At 37.8% G+C, this 19,863-nt stretch overlaps 1 protein-coding gene across 2 annotated transcripts in view; it reads right to left on the bottom strand.

Moving 5' to 3' along the window:
* The window catches only part of SMARCAD1 (SWI/SNF-related, matrix-associated actin-dependent regulator of chromatin, subfamily a, containing DEAD/H box 1), a 97,400-nt gene that overhangs the window by 64,198 nt on the left and 13,339 nt on the right, over positions 1-19,863 (bottom strand). For both annotated transcript variants that reach the window (XM_061360956.1, XM_061360955.1), the window contains 15 exons: positions 19,465-19,522; positions 15,958-16,046; positions 14,496-14,585; positions 13,804-13,885; positions 12,153-12,535; positions 8,346-8,548; positions 7,023-7,113; positions 5,685-5,784; positions 4,115-4,174; positions 3,829-3,904; positions 3,249-3,384; positions 2,048-2,185; positions 1,634-1,729; positions 561-678; positions 184-305 (listed from right to left, as the gene is read on the bottom strand). In XM_061360956.1, coding sequence (XP_061216940.1) covers positions 184-305; positions 561-678; positions 1,634-1,729; positions 2,048-2,185; positions 3,249-3,384; positions 3,829-3,904; positions 4,115-4,174; positions 5,685-5,784; positions 7,023-7,113; positions 8,346-8,548; positions 12,153-12,535; positions 13,804-13,885; positions 14,496-14,585; positions 15,958-16,046; positions 19,465-19,522 — 1,842 coding nt within the window. The remainder of the gene's footprint in view (positions 1-183; positions 306-560; positions 679-1,633; positions 1,730-2,047; positions 2,186-3,248; positions 3,385-3,828; positions 3,905-4,114; positions 4,175-5,684; positions 5,785-7,022; positions 7,114-8,345; positions 8,549-12,152; positions 12,536-13,803; positions 13,886-14,495; positions 14,586-15,957; positions 16,047-19,464; positions 19,523-19,863) is intronic.

Below are 19,863 nucleotides of genomic sequence, written 5' to 3' on the forward strand. Positions count from 1 at the left end.
CAGAGCTCGATTAGAACATTGGATAGATGCAGAGAAATAAAAAACAGCAATAATGAATTGAGTTTTGCAAAGACACATCTTTGACCAGAGGACTGACAATTAAAAGAAAAATAATCAAATCTATTTAAGTTGCATTAAAAATTGTGAGAAATGAAAGACAGCTTTGGAATGTCATCATCTTACCTTGAGCATAAGCTTGGACATTTTCCTGAGCTTGTCATTTGTGTAATACTGGCGATGTAAGAGAGGGTGATTAGCCATTTTTCTAAGTTGCATCATCACATTTCCCATATCAGACTTTTTCTCTGTTAACAAAGAAACAAGGCACATTCAGAGAGGTACACAGATTCCTATCTGACACATCTCTTACCTCTCAGAACTTCACCTGTAATAGCTGAATTTGACATTTCACCTATAACCTGGACTTACAAAAAATCCACAGGAGAGATACAGTCAGTTTATGAGTATCAAGGCATTTCTACAAAGCAAGGGCTTGTAGTCACATTTGACATTCCAGACATGGAAAAAGTCCAGCAAAAGGAAATGAGACTGTCACATACCATTACTCTGAATATTTTTCTTCAACTTTTTTAGGAGATCACAGTATAGTTGCTCCTGTTTCTCAGACATGGCACACAGTTCAGTGAATTCTTTTTTGGGAGGTAGTTGCTTAAGGACCTGACAAAATAAAAGCATACCAGTACTGCAGAGAACAGTCAGTTAACTCTGTACTACCTTACAAGCCTGCTTTTAAGCTACTCTGTTCATTCTCCCCATCCCAACTCCTTTAATTGGCTGCAACTTCACTGAGTCAGCAGTTTGACTTATCCAGAACTTGATGGGGATTATACATCACAACACAACACAAAACCCCCACCCACACCCCCCAAAAAACACAAAACACCCCAACCCCCAAACAAAACCCACCCCACCCCAAAAACCCACCCCAACCATACACACACCCACCAGCCCCCAACAAGTAACGTGACCAGCACATTCTAAAACTGCATGAAATAATTATACATGCAATACCCGGAACCCGCTCCTCTGCTAATCAGAGATATTCTCTTCAAATGACCGACTACTGAACCATGCATATATACAGAAACACTTTTCAGGTCACTATTCAGTTTTCCCTTTCTTTTATATATGCAATTCTAAATAGAAGAATCCATAAAGGTTTTGGATTTTAGAATGAAAAAAAGAAAAAATTTGATGATAGCGAAGTAACTTGTAACACACATTTCTAGTCGTACATACATACAAATACGTAGAGGCACATTCACTACCTTAATCCTTTCAGTTAAAATAAAATGTCATTACTACAAAGTCACAAATATTTTTGTGGTTAATGTGGAGGATTTCTCACTTCTCAGTGTGCTAAATCATCTTTCAGTGACCTTTCCCAACTAGAATTCTTAACTGTAGACAGCAAATAAGTATCAAAGCTCAAAGCTGCAGCAGGTCACATTTTTTCCTGCAAACTCATGAAAGATGTAAGATAGCTCAAGTTTCTTACTCTCCCTAGATAAAAAGCTAAAACTAGCACTGACAAAATTTGACCCTAAATTTTATCATTAGTCTCGAAGATTTTTGATAACATGAAACCATTATTTTAAAGATAAAACATTACCTCATCCTTTACTCTTCTTAAGATGAATGGTTTTATTATCTGCTTTGCATGTGCAATCCTCTCTTGTTCGTATGTACTTTGTTCTTCAACATTCTTCTAAGGAAAACATTGCAAGAATTTACTTAGAGTGCGAAGTTTTCAGCTGTAACAACACTACCTTAACTATTGTAACTCACTGAAAAAACCCAGCCGGAACAGACAGATCTAACAGGACCATCAGCATTCTGAGATGCCCTGTTATATAACACACTATTTCTTTATATAGTTAATTCATTGCTTCACGTTCCAGACTTTTATCATCACATTACCCATTTCCGTAAGAGACCAGTATAACATCAGTTATGAAGCAAGAGCAGTGTTCTAGCAAAAAAAAATGAAAACGTTATTTTCAAGGGAAGCATATGTACTACTTACTGCTTTTGAAGAGAACATCCTTCGGATTTCAGCTGTGCTACTGCTGAACATACGTGGCATGACAAAATTCAAGAGGGACATCAATTCCAGCAGATTATTTTGAACCGGAGTCCCAGTCAGCAGTAAGCGATGCTGTGCCTGTTTGTTCAAAGTGGAAAACAGCAGTGAGAAACATCAGCTGAACACCTTAAATATTAATATTGGCAGAAACAACACAGCTACAGAGAAGTGATAAAAAGAGCTTGGTTTAAATTATAGCTATTTAAACTCAATAAATATTTAAGTCTCATGCAATAATTTCTTGGCTAAAACAAAAAATGCTATTTACAGATCTGTGGAGAATTGAGCACATATCAGTTTCAGACTACTCAAGAGCCTAATCCAGATTTAAGAAAAGCCTTCCTGGGTTTATTAGGATTTTCCTTGCTTGGCTTGTTTATTTGCAGTTTGTTTGTTTATTTTTAAGTAACTGGCTAATTATTGCTCATACGTCCTATTTCTTCTAATGTCATACCTTACTTATGCACTAGTTTTGAACTGCAAGTACAAGCAATAGTTTAATTGCTTAAGGATCTGCTTCTAAAAAACGCTTTTGATGAAAATATGATCTTGAAAAGCAAGTTGTAAGTAGGTGATCATATGTATATTATTATTGTACAGATACTAATAGTGCTAAATCGCAGTAACTGGAGAAAGAGCTATACTCAAGTTTGCTCTTTTTCAAAATGCTGACTCAGGCCACAAGCTCTAAGAAAAAAATTATTTTAAAGCTAGCTTTTCCTGCACAGTCCAGTCAGAGTAGGTCCTTAAATACTACAGTGTTTCAGCACGACTCACCAGAATAGCATTTTCACCATCTTTAGTTTACTTTTACAGTGAGATAAAACTGGGAAATCGCTCAATATTGAAACTGAACCGTCACTGTAATGACGCTATAGGGAATTCAGTACATTTCTTTGGGAGCTTATCTCCCTGAAAGAGTTCACAACTGTCTCGGGTTCAGCTATCTGAACCCAGAACACCACCACAGAATCCACTCTTCAGACCACACCAACACTTATACCCACTTGCATACTGCAGTTTCTGAACATTACGTGTAGATGAACTTTACAGTTAATACTCATTTTGCCCCAGCCTCTAAACAGAAAACAGAAAAAACTGCAGTTGTTCCCTCTAGCCCAACAAGAATTAAACCTCTTACATTAATTGTCATAAGGTGCTGGTAGCGGGCAGAGTTCATGTTCTTGAGCATATGACCTTCATCAAAAATTGCATAGTTAAGTTTCAATCTGTGAAACAGTCCTCTATCATCCGAGCTGCTAATGGCACAGTTGTATCTGTCAGAGAAAGACATCAAAAAAGAGACATTAAATGTAAATTTAACATGGACATACCGTTATGACAATCAAATCAGAAACTCTAAAATTGTGAAGAGTTATGGAGAAAATACAAGAAGGGCAGTAAGTAAAACTGCCTAGAAGTAACCAACCGTAACACAGTTTACTACTGACAAATTTACTCTAGGAGCCAGTACTCTCAGTAACACTTTCCCTCAAACTGTGCAAATCTATTACACAGTCATATATTATCTATCAGTATGTCTTGAAATCGACAGTAGCTAAGCCTCTGCTAGAGACACATTAATAAAATCCTAGTTACCTCTGAAAACAAAAATAAGTTCCTTTCCCACACCTAACTCCTAACAGTGTTTGTTGCGTTGCACCACTAGAGGTCAGTAGGAGCTAGCTAAATATCATTTGCTACTTAATTGCTGTACTTACGTAGTCATAATCACATTAAAATCGACCGTTTTATGATTTATTTCCACTCTGAGACGTTTCCTATCTTCTTGGGATCCTAGGAAAGAACAAAGCATAAAATGGGTACAATTACACATATTTATATACATAAAAAATTTAGGACAGTATGCAGAAACACATTCAGCAATAAATAGGTGTATTTAAAGAACTGTCTTAAAACAATGCTTCCACGAGCAATGCATCTTTTCTTAGGGTGACCACGAAAGCAACTGTATTTTTGGATTCATTTCTAAACTGGATTCCTCACCATAGTAAACAAGGACTTTCAGATCAGGACACCACAGATGAGCTTCTCTCACCCAGTTATCTGTAAGACACCATTAAAATAATCAGAAAACAAATAATTTATACTTTATTATGACTTACATAACTTCAGACCCACCTCAGCATTAAACCAAACATCTGATTTTAAAGCAAATCCCTTTAAATTCTACTGAAGGTCAAGAAACTTTCTGTCTCAATGCTGGAAAAACTAGTAATATTTATGAAAATTAAACAACCCACAACAGTGCTTTAAGTAACTTTTGCTTAACCAGCTTGCACTTTAAAGTCCTACAGAAACAGGCTCTGCACGGTCTGCAACCGCCATGTAAAAATAACACAACACTTAAGTTTTCAGCCCAATTTCTTCCCTGGACAGTTAAATGCTCAGAGGGCAAATCAATTCATTTGTTGGTACTCGCACCCAGAAGCATTTCATCAGGAGAAACAGTGCCTCTGGGAATAGGCAAGGAAGCTTGACAGCCCAACCCAGCTCCAGGTGTGCAGCCAGCAGAGCGGCCACCCGTGATGTTACCATACCCAAGGGGAAGCTGCTTGACAGCCAACACAAGTGCTGACCCAAAAACACATCAGGAGGGAGCCTCCGGTAAATGCCACTTGGCCCAGAGTGGGGCTGAGGAGACACCTCCAGGGAAGTGTCAGGAAAGCTCAGGCAGATGGCACTTCCCAGGCACCCCCAAAATGGATGGCTTAAGCCAACCTGCCACTACAATTCATGAGCCTCTACAATTCACTTCAGAAAAGCACCTTCATTTACACATTTATGTATACCTCTGGTTTTCAGTAAAACGCATTTTTTAAGAGTTATTTTAAAAAACGGGTTTTAGTGGCTTTTAAAAGCATGCTGAAAATGGCAATTTCAAACTGATGCTGAAACAATGACTCTTTCTATGTGTTAAGAGCAATTTTTGAAGTCCAATAAGCATTTTCTATGAAAAGCAGCATTTTCTGTCTAAATTAAACTTGCTACTTTCTCCCTTCTATAATCATTCAACAAAACCAAGTTAAATTCCATACAGAACTAGTTTCTCCAAACTCACCAGCTTTACTGACATATTTTATTCTACCATATTCTGTCTGCTTTTGGTTGAGGCCACTGAACAATTAAAATACTTATCTAAAAGTCAGCCTCATCAGTTTAGTATATTTATCTCCTTTGACACATTCTGAAGAAAAAAGACACTGAATGTCTCAAATGCCATGAAACCTAATCCTCAGCACAGCCTGAAGACTAGGAATTTCAGCCAACATTAGGAAGTAAAAAGGCTACTTTGCTAAAAGAGACAAATTTCAACAAGCAGATTGACTTTTTTTTGTGAGGCATACATGCCATATTGAAAAAATTCCATGTTAGTCCTAATTAATTCAGAACAAGCATGCCTTCAGTATGGTTTGCATTCCAGTTCAAGTTACTTAAGGAGCTGAGTAACACCATAAGAAAATCAAGCTTTTCTTTACAAAATTACCTTAGTTTTAGTCTGCCCATGATTTTTTATTTTTTAAACAAACAAGTAATTCTGAAGCTTGTAACTTACCTAATGTTGAAGCCGGCACAACAATCAAATGAGGATCCGTGCTGCCCTTTTGGTAAAGATACGCTAGAAAGGCAATAGCTTGAATTGTCTTTCCTAAGCCCTAAGAGGAAACAAATCCATGTAAACAAAATTTACAGTCTGTAGAACATAACAGTGTTTTGTTCTCAGAAGACAATTACAGTGTAGTCGATGTTAACTAGAGATTACAAATCTACACAGAAAAATTGTTCTGTTTAGACACATTGTGTTACAAAAGACAATTCCTTCTTAAGTACAACTGCACTCAAGCCCACTTATCTTTTCAGCTCAGCATTTGAGCATCAGATATTCATTTTTTCCATTTATGAATTTTTTTTTATTTTATTCAAGTTCATACCTCAAATCTTCTTAAAAAAATTACTTTCCTGAAAAAGTACTGCAAACAAATGATTACTTGGAAACTAATTGCTTTTTTCTATTTGAGCCAGTTGTACAAAGGCTATTCCAGCTATTTCTGAAGTGGAATCTAACACAGAAATCGAATTCAAGATAAGCTTATGTTTCTGCCAGTACCCACTTTCCTGTCTTCCATATCATGGATTTAAAAATTTACCTTATCTACCACAAAAGATATACAGAAGGGAGTTCCTACAGATATGAAACGTATGGAAGTTGAGAAACAACACCTACATCTTAGTGAAGCAAACCCATCCATTCACTTGTGGTTCTTCACAAGACGAACAGAAGCCAGGATTAAAAGCAACTGCCAACACAATTAGCAGTTGCCTTACCAGGTTTGTTCTGCTATACAATCACTGGTGGCATCAGCACCAAACAAAACCTCAAACCTATAATCTTTTCACTTTTATTTCAAAACTTCTAGGGAGTATAATGACAAAGAGATTGCTGAAATGCTGAAGAAGCAGAAAACACTTCTACCCACTTTTCTTTTTTTTTCTGTATTGTTAACTACCTGTTTTGAAAGTGATGGACAAGTGTAGAAGTTAGGGGCTCACTACAGCTAAATGCTGGAAAAACAGAGTGAATTGTATTTATGGGCAAGGAGCTATTAAAATCAGTGGATTTGAGGATAACCTATTTTGGTAGAAACTATACTTCCACTGCATCAGAAGACACTGTGCATCTTGTACTTACTAGTGCCCAGACTACCTTTGACTTTCAAATTGAAAGGAAGAGCTCAGCAGCTTCTAAACATTTGGAGAAACTGTTTGCAATTTAAGTTATATTAGCTAAAACAAGTTACTGAGAATCTGTTTGGGGTTTCCAGGAAATTAAAGAATTCAACAAACTTGTTTTTTGCAAAGTTTTCAATGATTCTGAAATAGGGTGCATGCTTACCATTTCATCAGCCAATATGCCATTCAATCTGTGTTTATGCAGTAGTGCTAGCCAGTTCAAACCAATCTTCTGATATGGCTTGAGAACAAAACTGTTAAAAGATGGTGACATATTAAGCTTGATTTCTCATTTGTTTCTCCATGAATCACAACTTTACACTTCTGTTGATCACAGAATACTAAGTTTAATACTGCCTATATTTTAATTCACTCTACATTTCCTCATGTAATGAAAACCACAAACTTTAATCAGTCACCTGAATACCAAAGAGTATCCTCTGATTGCTGTAAGAAGTTTATCTGAATTTTCAACATCTTAAATGATCAAAATTAATGTTACAATACATACCTGTCTTCAAAAATCAGTGATCCATGACCAGTTAAAATCAGTTACACAACTGGTAATTTTTAAAATACACAAAAAGATTAAGTGGCATTTAGCAGTTGCATCACTCAATTTGCTCTGTTGTACAATTACTAGTAGTGTTGGAAGCAAACACAACCTACAAAACACACTCAACAGCAAGTTACCTAGCTCATCATTTTTTGCCAAAGAAAGATGCAGTATCACTAATAAGCTCCCTCCAAACAATTCCGTCTTCTCTCAGGTTTCATTCTGACCCAACTGAAAATCCTTTTGCTATTTTCCACTAACAGCCTCCAAGCCTAATCCAGGTTGCTACTCCAGCCATTCGCACTTCACCCCTATGCTTCCCAACCCTTAGGATAATGTTCCCCCAACATATCCACCTCTGTTCCTCCTAAGAACTCTCTTTATTCCCAATATTCATTTGGAAAACCTTACAAATTTACCTCTCTAAAATAAATCCTTCCCTCTATTACATCCCTGATGCCTGTCCCACTGGATACAGGGTTCCAGGTAATTTTGTACATCTGAACTTCCTGACCCATATCTTAAGCCCAGCTGATAATAAGTTAGCTCAGATAAATTTTGATTTAGCATCTTTGAAATATAAGGTCCCCCATTACAAAAGCAATCCTTTTTGGTCTTTGGTTTGGAGTAAGCTGACAGCTCATGACCCATCCCATCACTCAAAGTTGGCTTCTACATTCGCAAAAAAACTGGAGCAAGTAAAACAAGGCATTGAGCACTGTTCTAAAACCCCACCAACTTTCCTGATACGCTTAAAAACCGCTGTTGGATTCCCTCAAGTCCTGCACATCACTGTCTAGCTCACTGAGAGCTGCTAAATGTCAAACATTTGCAACTCTGATTTCAGAGACCGCAGTTTTGAAAATCCCAGTCTTCAAAAGTTTACCTTATGACCTGACACCCTTGTGAAAATAAAAAAGGGAAAGATACCTCTTATTCAGAACGGAAGGTTGAGCAATGTTCCATCCTCTTGCTCTATCTACAGTAAACCCGGTTACTTGTTCTGTCAGTTTCCTTGAAATGTCTTCACATTTATTCATGAGCTTTAGAACCACGTCCCTCTCCTTCAGCAGTGTTTTGCAGTTCCACACTATGTCTTCAGTCAAACCAGCAGTCTTAGTCATTTTTGCAAGCTGCAAAATAATAATAATAAAACAATAGACACTATGAATTCTGATAATAGCAACCAAGGTGCTACGGTGAAAAGCCACAGCAACTGCAGCAGCAGGTAATTCAGCACAGCGATGGCACCCTGATCTCTTCTCAAAACTTCAAATATTCCTTACACACGTGTTCCCACCTTGACCAAGGCTAGCTTCCTCTGTTGCCCCATACTCTCAGTCTACCAAGACCAGAGGCTTTCTAGACTATGTGTATAATCTGGCATCTACTTTTGTTTTCTCTTAAATAATACCTCCACATCACAATCCTTCCTACATTAATCATGAACAAGAGCTCCCAGCTTCTTAGTTGTTATGAGAATTGCTACTTACAGGTCTCATTCTCACAACCTGGTGCCAAATACAGACCTATCATGTGATAATGCATCATTAATTAATACTTGAATGTACCTTTTTTTCCCCTTTTCAACTATAAAGCCTTATTAATTTTGACAGAGAAGCCTTACTTCTACCACTTGTTTCCTCAAGGCCGCACTACTCTGTATTTTCTTCCCCTAAACTTCATTATCTTCACTACAGTATGGATAGTCTCTTTTTAGAGCCAGGCACCCTGAAGCTGTGTCAAAACAGACCCTTCAGGCCCACTGGCTTCTCCTTGATTCCATGTAGGGCTGTCTGCAGAAAGTGCAAAACCTTCTAATAAATTTAGTCCTGCAGTAACTGTGCTTAGATTGGTAATTACAGTATTGTCATGCATATTTCTGCATACAGTTATTTCACTGTAAAGGACAGACATCTTCCTTATTAATGGTTTTAAAGAATTGAAGTATAGCAGGTCCTTTGGATTTGCCATTCTTTTGTTTAAACAGAAGTAACTTCCACACAGATTTTTCTTAAATTTCAATCGGGGATGTGTTAAACTTTAGCACTAACGTCACAGCTGCATATCCCCCTAGAATTCTTTCCTATAAAACCCTACACATGTGAAGCAACTGATTCATTTTGACACATTGCAGAGTAAAAGCAGAGGGGGAGAAAAAAAATATCAAAATGGTGCCCTCTACTGAAAGCCTCCTGTTACAGTTTGGGGGTTTTCTTTCTTTGTGGCTTTGTTCCATTTTAAAGAAAACCCAGTTTACCAACACTCATAGATTACACCAGGCCAAGGTACACATGTCAACACTCGCAATGAAGTTTTCTAAATAAACACCTCGATTTAGATATAACAGAGACATATGGAATGGGATTTTTAACAGGTTATTAAAAAATTTCAACATTTGTTTTGATGCCTAAAGCTTTGGTTGGCATGAATATAAATCCTGTAATCTATAAATGAAGGTGTGGAGGATGAAGCCATCTGTTATGAACAGAAATTGTATTGTTTCATGTCAGCACAATAACATTAGTCTCAAAGTTAAAACAGAAAAACTTCAGCCAGTGGTTTAGATGTCAAACACACAACGCTGCTCTGTCATGCAGAACGCAGCAATGAGACCATCACAGACAACTGAACCCAGGGACTTCCACAGCATGTGTTATGGAAGGTCCAGTGGAGCTCAGGGCCACAGCAGTGCTCCTCAGGGCACAACCACCGTGCCAGCACACCCTGCTCAGGCTTACTTTACACCACTTTAAGGCAATTTGTTTGATTCCACTTAACTCCCTAAGGGTGAAAGTCAGCCTCAACCAACAAACTCCAACCCCACTTAAGCAGCCTCCATTTCTAACCTGATGCATGTGCTGCTTCCCTTCGGTTTGCTTTAATGAGAAGTGCTTTTGGATTTCCTGCTAGTTCAAAGCAGTTTGCACATTTGCAGCCAAACAAAATGAGATGATAAAACCGCCAAAACTTAAAAAGGTTTTATAGAATAAAAAAGCCATTTTAATTTATGTATTCCTGGAATAAGATGTCCAATTTCCACATATGCTGAGAGCCTTACAATCTTTCTCAATTCTAAGAATGCTTAAGTGGTAACAACTTCTAGTGCTTCACACTGTATTATAAAATATACCATTACAGTAAAAAGAAACCTTTAAAAATAAGCCAATTTCTTTAATGCTGAAACTGAATCAGCTCCCTCCACTATTCTACCACTCTTTTCAGTTAGTAGGAAAAACACTGGGTCACTGAGCTACTAAATAGTTACAAACAATTAAATCCACACTGAGACAAAACGTCTGCTACAATCTGCTGCAAACCGCTTCCACTCTGGGCAAGTATTCACAGTGCTATATAAATATGCGCTTGCTGACAGCAGGAATCTTTATGAAAGGCAAATTTTGAACACAAACAGGCCCATGCAGCTTTTTTTCCACTAAATATTTAAACAGAAAAGGACAACAGCCCTGTAGCAAATATTTCTGCAAAGACTTAAGCTCAGGCAAAATCCAACAAGTTTAGAAAGTAATAGCCACATGACAGATGTTCTGTCAGAAGCCAAAGGCTTGGGGCAAAACGGATTTCTTTTGCAGCATACCTGCACCTTGTTATTTTTTTCCATCTATCCTCCCCTTGTCTCCCCCCCTTGCCACACAACATACAAAGATCATTTTGTTTTCCTTAAAAATCTGTCTAGTATAATTTACTATTTTGTGGTAAAACATTTCACACACGGAATAATAAATGCTATTGTTTTACACATACTGAAGAAGTTCTGTTCTGCTCTGGAAAATATACAAACAAATCTTGCATATATCAGTATGAGAGGTTTCAGAACACAAACTGATAACAAAACATACCAATTACTTTGTAAGACGGCCTATGCACAGTTACTGCTTTCAAATACAAAGCACTAAGAAATTAAACCAAGAAAATCTCCTGTAATGCATGTCAAAAGCTTTTACCAAGGTTGCTCTTACCAGGGTCTAATGGCTGGAACTTAACTAAGTTTCATGAAATGTAAAGGCAACAAACAAACCATGGGAAACGTGCAAGTAATATCCCTATGACAGCAGATAATCTACTTACCAAGAGATAACCTTTTTCCCTCTCTTGTGGATTAGCCTTCTGATGCTTTAGCTTGTATTAATAAAATCACAGCAGCTTGCTCCACTAAAAATGGCTGCATTGCTCAGCTAGCAAAACCATGCTAGAGACTAAGCTGCAGTAGATTAAAGAAAAATGACAAACAGCCTCTGCCCTGCAAAACCACTCTTTCTTGTATGCAACTGAAAATATCCATGCTGGCACCTTCAATCATGGAGCTGGAATACTCTGGAAGCTGCTGCTGTTGCTGTTCAAGTGTCTGCAGTAAAGGTCCTGCCACATTCTTGCCCCCTGCATAGGTTTTCAGCTCTAAGAGCTCAGCAGAAACTAGCAAACACCTCCTTTCCAAGTGAAAGCTCTCATTTCTTCTTCTGCAGTGAAATCTACCAACTTTCTATGCAACAGAGTGAGTGGCAGTAAAGTCAGCCAATCAGCTTGAGTTTTCCAGAAAAATCACCCCTTAATTCATTCAAAATCAGGTCATCTGACACTATTTGAAACGCTATTGGCTTAGGAGGAACATACCATTTTAGCCTAATCAGGATAAGGCCACCCATCTAAGCCTCCCTAGGCTGAAGCCACCTTGACTGTAGGCAAGCTGGGAATAGAAAAAGAAGAATGCAGACCTACCAGAGCCTCCCAGCTATTAAAGGGCCGGAGCGCTATTATCTTCTGAGCTGTTTTCTGAGAACACTGGGGAATCAAAACCAGTTCACTCATGGAAGCATCCTGCAGGAAGCTGAGGATTTTCTCTCTGTAGCAATCCTCCATCACTTCATTGCTGCTGTGGTAGTCCTCGTCAAAGACACTATCACCATCTTCAGAAGCTGACATGTCCTCTGTTTCTGTTTCAGTATTCCAAAAGGTCATTTGGCCTTCGGCCTTTTCCTGAAAGCTGCTCTCCTTTTCTCTGGGAGATTTGTTCTTCAGCTTCTCTTTACTCTTACCACTTCTGCTCTTGTCAGAGGTTTTGGTCCAGTAAGAATCATCATGGTGGATAGAAAATTCAATGTCTATGGATGCAATATAGAAGGCAACAAGTCAGTGCATACTGTTTAAAAGCAAATTGAAATATACTGTTCTTCCAAAATAAACCTATATAGATGTAACACACAGTTCGAGGATTTAATACACAACATGTCAACAGCAGGTGTTACTAACAGAAGAGTAGCTAACACCATGGAAGTCTGTCTAAAACATGTAAATAGTACCAACTGTGAGTGTAAGACAAGCCATGCTAACTTGTACACTACTCAAACACAAGGAAGTTTTAAGTAGCTATTTTAAAATACAGGTTATCTGCACAACGTAGTATGTATGAGCTGCAGAAGCTCTGAGGTAATAGCAGATAGTTAAGAACTCTGATGTATCACTGGGATGAGATACTGGTCCCACTCCACCAAACTGCAGAGAGATTAATTCTGCTGATTTCATAAAATAAGCCTACTTTCAACACTAAAATTGGGTATTTTTCCCTGTTTAATACATCTCAATACAGCATTCTTCTTCAGAAGAAAGCATTTGCAACATTTTTCTTCTGCCCAATCCCAGCTCGCTGCTGACTGACTCCAACCCCCTACCTTCTTAGAAGCAGCAGCAAGGACCCAACCTCATGCAAACTGATAACTCTCTCCACTTGTAAAGAATCCAATCCTATCCCAAGAATACTTAAGTAGCTGATATAGCTAAACATACACATTTCTGACAGCCATTTAACACTGAAAAGTAATCAACTCATTAAATATGATTTAACTTGTAACTCACAGATTTGCCTGGAATCACAGTTCTTGCTCCCTGCTACATTTAATGCACTGGTATTTGTAAATTGGTTGATAATTCAAGGCCTATTTCTAGTATATTCCTCTCCTATAATGTATTTTAAAAGGATAAAATGGCATATGTCACTTGTCACCTATGCAGTTACTGACAATCACCAATTTACAAATCACTCCAGTTTAAAAACAGCGCTTAATTTTAAACAAGCAGGAGGGGAGCAGATCTCAGCTTTGAGACATTCCAAAACATATTTTATGACATACCCATCGGTAATTACAACTTCTTATACAAATCTGTATTAGCAAGGCGAAGATATTTATCTCTACTTACAGAACAAAAGACATAATAATCATGACACTTAAAACTCTTATCCGCCTCATAATAGTAATGTCAAGTATCACTGCAAGTTTCTAGGCATACTGATGTCAGGGCTGTCACTGATGGACATTTGTATCACAAGTCTTATTTTATCCCGAGATAAAATGGATTATCAATCTGTCCTTACTCTCATCTTCTGCAAATGATCTCAGGGTCTCCAGTGCTTCATGAAACAGCCAGTCATGTTCCTCTAGTACCTCTCTCAGCTCCTAGTAAGAGAAATTTTGTATTGTGACAAGCAAAAACTGATTTTCTGTGCATGACATTAAGGCACTAACAATTTTAACTGCATAAGGGAAAGAAAACCTCTATAAATCAGATTATTCAAAATAAAAGGAAATCAAAAGGAGAAAACAGTTTATCCTTACACACTCACTTTAGGCAGAGCTGCACTCCACTTTTCAAAAGGGTAAGAACACATATAAACGAGTTTTGCTTCCAAAAAAAACGTAGAACTAAAATGACCTGACCAGTTGCTGCGTATTATCAGGTACTAAACTAGTACAAAGCACACAGTATATTTAGTCATCCAAGGGAGAATGTGAGAGAGAGGGATTATTTCCTCATGCATTTCTGCGCTATGCCAGGCCTGTCACAGGACCAAAAGTAGGATGAGAAGTTCCATATTCTGATTACATCCAACTGCTCTCAGCTCAGGGCAAATTACATTCCAGAAGCAGCAGCAGTGAACACCTTCCCACTGTGGGCTCTTTTTTCAAGAGTGCTGCTAGTGTTAGCCCTGCTTAGTTTCCATTATAAACAGCTGCAATTTTCTCAAGAAGTCAAAACCTGATGTGCCATCACGAGAGATGAGCTCACCTCCTTATCCAATACAGGGAATATATTTTGCAGCTTCTTCACCAGCATCTCTTGCCTCTCCCATTGTCTTTGGGGATCTGCCTCATCCAGCTACATTAAAACAAGAAATCTATTAGATTTAATGTAAATTATAAGCCTAGAAACAAGCAAAACAAAAAAAACAAACAAAACCTCCACAATTAAAACCAATCAAACATAATCAAGGTTGCTTATCCTTAAAAAGCCATTCTGAATTACAAAAGCACTTAAGACAAATTTGATTTGCGGAAGTGATTCCTTGTCCATAGCTCATATGAGACCAACACTTTCATAAGCATAGAAAATGTCCTCAGTCTTGAAAGGCTGTCATTCTTTACTTGATAAACATGCGCAGTGCAAAGTTACATACCAAAATACAAATAATTTAGAACTATCTAGTCTGCATTTATTTCAAGTAAAAATTTAGTAGTGATTCTGGATGATATTTAAGGCAGAAGATGGCAGGGTTAACAGTCACTTTAGGTTAGATTACTAAGCATGCAGTGTTTAACCCACCAGAGTCTATAAATGCATCAAATGGTGCGCTTATATGAACATGTACAAGTAAAAAAAATCCACAAATACTATGTCACAGCGCCATGGAGACACATCAAAAACTGGCAAAAGTTTTCATCAACAACAGCTACTATCAGCCTGCAAATAGGGAGTTCTTTTATGAACCAGTGCCAAAAGTGCTACATGCCACAAGACGCTCTGTTATGTATTCGCCAGAAAGAATAACACAGGTTTCTTCACAGAGCTTTGAATGCAAACTGGTTACAGATCTACTTATCTACAGCAGAGATGCCAACAGGATTGATCAATATTCAGCTATTTGCTGAAAGAGCACAAACCAGATCACCCAGAAGCACTCCTAGTAACAGAGGACAATGCTCCTTTCCTCAGTGAGAGCATGGTATCATTAACAGTACAGCTGCAGTATGGTAAAGTACCTGGCAAGGTATGCTGTAGTCTGAGGAACAACCTTAGGAACCAGAGGAAAAGCAAAAGCAAGGGAGAAAAAAAACAATCTAACAACCAACCCTGCATGTTTGCTCACTACAGTTCACAAACTCTAAAATCCCATGTTTCAGCCTCACTTTTCCCCAATCCTTACCCTTTTAACTGTAATGGAACTGTTAAAGCACAGAAATCAAACTGCTGCATAAACCCAGGTCCATTGAAGCACTGTTTGTTAGGGTGACTGGGTAATAACTCAGTAAAGCTTTGGGATACAAATCCAAAAACACTAGAGAACAAAACAGATTAATTCCATTCCGAATTCCCAAGCAGAATAACACACAAAAACTTCATTCAGATGGCAAGATTTGAATTTGATTAGACTTTCTGACGAAAAACACCAAATTCACCTTACCACCGTCACTGACTGAGTCAGGTAATTCCATCTATTTTACAATGCACAGAGTAAAAAAACAGTACTTACGTAATCTGTCATTGCCTTTTCTGTGACTTGTTCAGTCCTCTTTCTGCAAGCCTGAGGACTATCACTATGTTTCCTTTTATGAGAAACAGCTTTAAAAAGAGTTGAGACAGAAAGGAAGAATTAATTACTTTCATTACATTTACCCCAAAACAGTAGGATCATTCAAACCAACACTATAGTAGCTACTTACTGACCGCACAAGACATTTACCAGTCTCCATAACAGTTTCCTATTACAGTCCACACATACATTGAAACTTCAAGCAAAGCAGCTGCTTGAAAATACATGTTTATTTACCTCCTAAGTTTTCTTTAGTAGCTTGGCAATTAATCAAGCAATTACCTCTCATACATTGCAACTGAAATAGCTTTGCTTATTTTGTTTTCTTTAAATAATTGCGAAGTGTTTTACACATAAGTTGCGTAAAGGTCTGTCTGGTTTTTCTGAAGCTGACTGCTTTTGGAAAGTTGGTATTTAATGAAGGTTGAACCCCAATCACAAGTTGGAATATGTACATTACTGCCGATCTGGACGTGCTGATGACCGATTTCTGTCTCAGCTGCGCATCAGAGAGGTTATCACCAAACAGTTTTCAACACTATACCAAATGTCTGAAAGAAAACTATGCATATTAAGTCAGTGATAACCAAGTATCAGTGATAACTATGATACTTACGAATAGTTCATATGAGCCAGAACCTTCTGAATATCTTTGGTCCCTGCTGATTATCAAGAGATTATCATCTCAGCATTAAGACCTGCCCAGTCAGGTGCGTTTTCTGACTCTGCTGTGCACAGTCATGAACATATTACCATTATCTCTGCACATTAGCTTTGCTTGAAGCAGCAGCTGCTACCAGACCAAGTTACTGTAAATTATTGTACTGCAAATTAAGTCTCTTTTAGAAGAATAACTGCCTGCAGAGCTGCCTGCACCAGCATTGCCACCCTTCCCTCCCAGACTGCCAAAGGTGACCAGTGAACAAGCACATGCACACGGAGCATGCTCCCAGTCCTGAAGATTGCCTGGACAGTCAACACAGAATTAATTAGAAATCAACCTGTAGTCTTGTGAAACCCACCGCATTTGTAAATGATGAAAAATCCCAACTTTCTGAAAACATTCACGTTTGCAAGGTACACTCAACTACTCCTTCATGTGTTAAGAGAGCATACAGCTGAGGAGATGAAGAAACTCTATTACTGCTAAATGGGAACAATCCCTGGAGAGGAGGCAGAGCACATCAGGCCTTCCAGAGGAATCCTTGTTCTCTCCAGAAATTTTATGATTAATGAGCAACAAGAAAAGCAGCTCCAGGGTTTCAAAATTTAGAGACACATTTGCAATTACTTCCACTGGTATTTGCTGGTACCACTACAAAAAAAACCTTATTACTATGACATTCTTATATTACAGAACAGTCATTTCTACCTGTTCAAAAAGCAGTGAACATCAGACAGGTTTACCTGAGGCTTCAGCTCAGAAGCACCCTCAGTGATTTCATGGTTTTCAAGATGTACACAAAATACCACCAGAAACAAATCACAAGCCGCAAGCATCAGTATAACTTCACATCTCTCATTTACTTACCTCTTTGCAGTGTCACATACCTATCAGTCATACCTCTAAGTCATCTGCAATGTGTCTTGTTTTAGCTACAGACAACTACTGAATTCATGCTATAAATACAGATTTTTGTCATTTTGAAAGGACAGAAAAATTTGAGGATGACTCAGCCATGCTTTTTTAGCAAAGCCATGCTTCACAAAACAGTATCTTGTCCCTGATCTCTCTGAGAGTCCATGCTTCACAACAAGTTAAGCATATCATAAATTGACACAGATAAGCAGGTGTTCAGTAGTGTCTTGATTTTTAAAAATGTGTCCAAAAGGATGTGATTTATACCATCACTTTCAGGCATGCTTACTCCTAAATAAGTATTTTATACAACAGCTGTGATTAGTGAGAATTTTGCTGCCAAGATTTTTCTGTGGGCTCATATTGAAAGTATGTGAAATAGCATTCTTAGATCTACACAAAAATGGCCAAAAGGCAGGGCCTATGTAACACAAATCAAAGCGTTTTGGTTCAAGCACTGTGGACTTCAAAGTAGTTTAAGTACATATATTTGCTTAAATTGGGTTAATATTAATGAAAACCCTTGAAAAGTACTCATGTTTTCCAGGAAGGGATTTTCCAGGAGCAGCAGCACTCAAAACTAGTGTGTCCCTCAAAAATATGCTAGCTTTTGTTTTCTATTGCCAGCATCCAAGAAGTCCCATTTATAGTATCTGATCATCTGAAAATCTCCAAACATTGGTCTGGTTGTGTAAAAAAAAAGCTTTCTGACAATTGTTCTAAAAAACCTCTTTGAAGTTGTATTTAAATATCAGAAGATGAAAATATGGCAAGTACAATGGGGAACTTAATTAGCAATAGATCTTCTACTTTAGAGAGGGATTAAAACTCTTCTCCCTCAGCACATGAGCATTCTAGACACGTTGCTTCAAAATCCATAGGATACTGCATGAAAAGCCACATTAACCACTTAGAACAACTAAAGTAATCAAGAGTGATCATCATTAGCTTTTCAATCATCTCCAAACCATGAAGATATCTCAGGAAAACTGTGCAACAACTCAACTGCATTTGGAATCTTCACCTTTTTCTAATGATGTTAATATCCATACCAACCTTCCTTTTTTCCCCCACCTACCCCAGGACATCAGTCTGAATGATTAATATAAAGGCAAGAGATTTAACCCTGGATTTAGGCAATGTCAAGAAGCAAACCCAAAGCTCAAGAATTACGACTCTTTTACACTCTTACCATTTCCTCCAAGCTCACACATCAAGGGTTGGGTTTTTTGTTTTGTTTTGTTGTTTTGTGGGGTTTTTTTTATAACAGCATGAGATTGCATAAATTCAGAATAAAAAATCCTAAATAAGATCTGAGGGCTCAAAGGCATGGTTTGGGACACGTTTTGCTAGAGAACCGTGGGGATTTGGCTAATGTTTAAGACTAATGGCTCTGATTGAGAACTACAAGCAAGTGCTGAAGTTAACATAAAGAGAAAATTGTGATGGGCCTTGACCCAAACAGTTATTAGTGGCTACATACTCAGTATATTTTTTCCATATCACCATATTTCTTACCTACAACATTCAGAATTACTATTGCTAGCCCATTACTATTTGCCTCAACTTCTGGGCAAGGAAGGAACCAGCAGGAACAGAATTCACTTCATGACAGATATGTAAAGCAGTCCTGGGCTTCACGGAACAAACTCCCCTTTTTTGTTCTATTTTTTTGATTTTGGTCCACATCTTTTCATCTTTCCCTTTGCAAAGCCTGTCATTTCAGTTTTGTGATTGCAATAAAAAAATAGTATCACTATTAGCATATGCTTTACCACTTTTTAAATACCTACCAGCAAAGTTTACTTTACTGAATTACCTACAGCTTCTAAAATTTGGTTTTGGTTTTTTGTTGTTGTTAAACATACCTTCATAACTGAATTGCAAACCAGCAGCCTCATTCACTGTGTGTGCTGATTCTAACAACTGGGAAAAAAAAAGGAAAGACAACTGCTAAGTGATGAGATTTAATCCAGTTGAACACAGGAGGACAACGATAAACCAGTGTGTATTCAAGTGTATTGAAATACACTTTAAGAAAAACACCTCAAAAATGCATGTATCATAAAATCCAAGCACAAAATTTACATTACCAAGTTAGCTAGACCGATCACATATGCTGTATTTGGAAATACTTTTGAAAAAACCTACTGGAAAACATTTTAAACACAATCCCATTTTATTACCACTTTTTTCCCTACTTCAAACACACCATGCCAGGTTTACCTAAAAGCTCTTTGTCAAAAGCCATTCTATGTTACTATTGC

The sequence above is a fragment of the Neopsephotus bourkii genome, unplaced genomic scaffold (genome assembly GCF_033783945.1).
Source record: "Neopsephotus bourkii isolate Nb327-2 ecotype Australia unplaced genomic scaffold, CSIRO-AGI_Nbou_v1 NB_1037, whole genome shotgun sequence".
Classification (NCBI taxonomy): Eukaryota; Metazoa; Chordata; class Aves; order Psittaciformes; family Psittacidae; genus Neopsephotus; species Neopsephotus bourkii.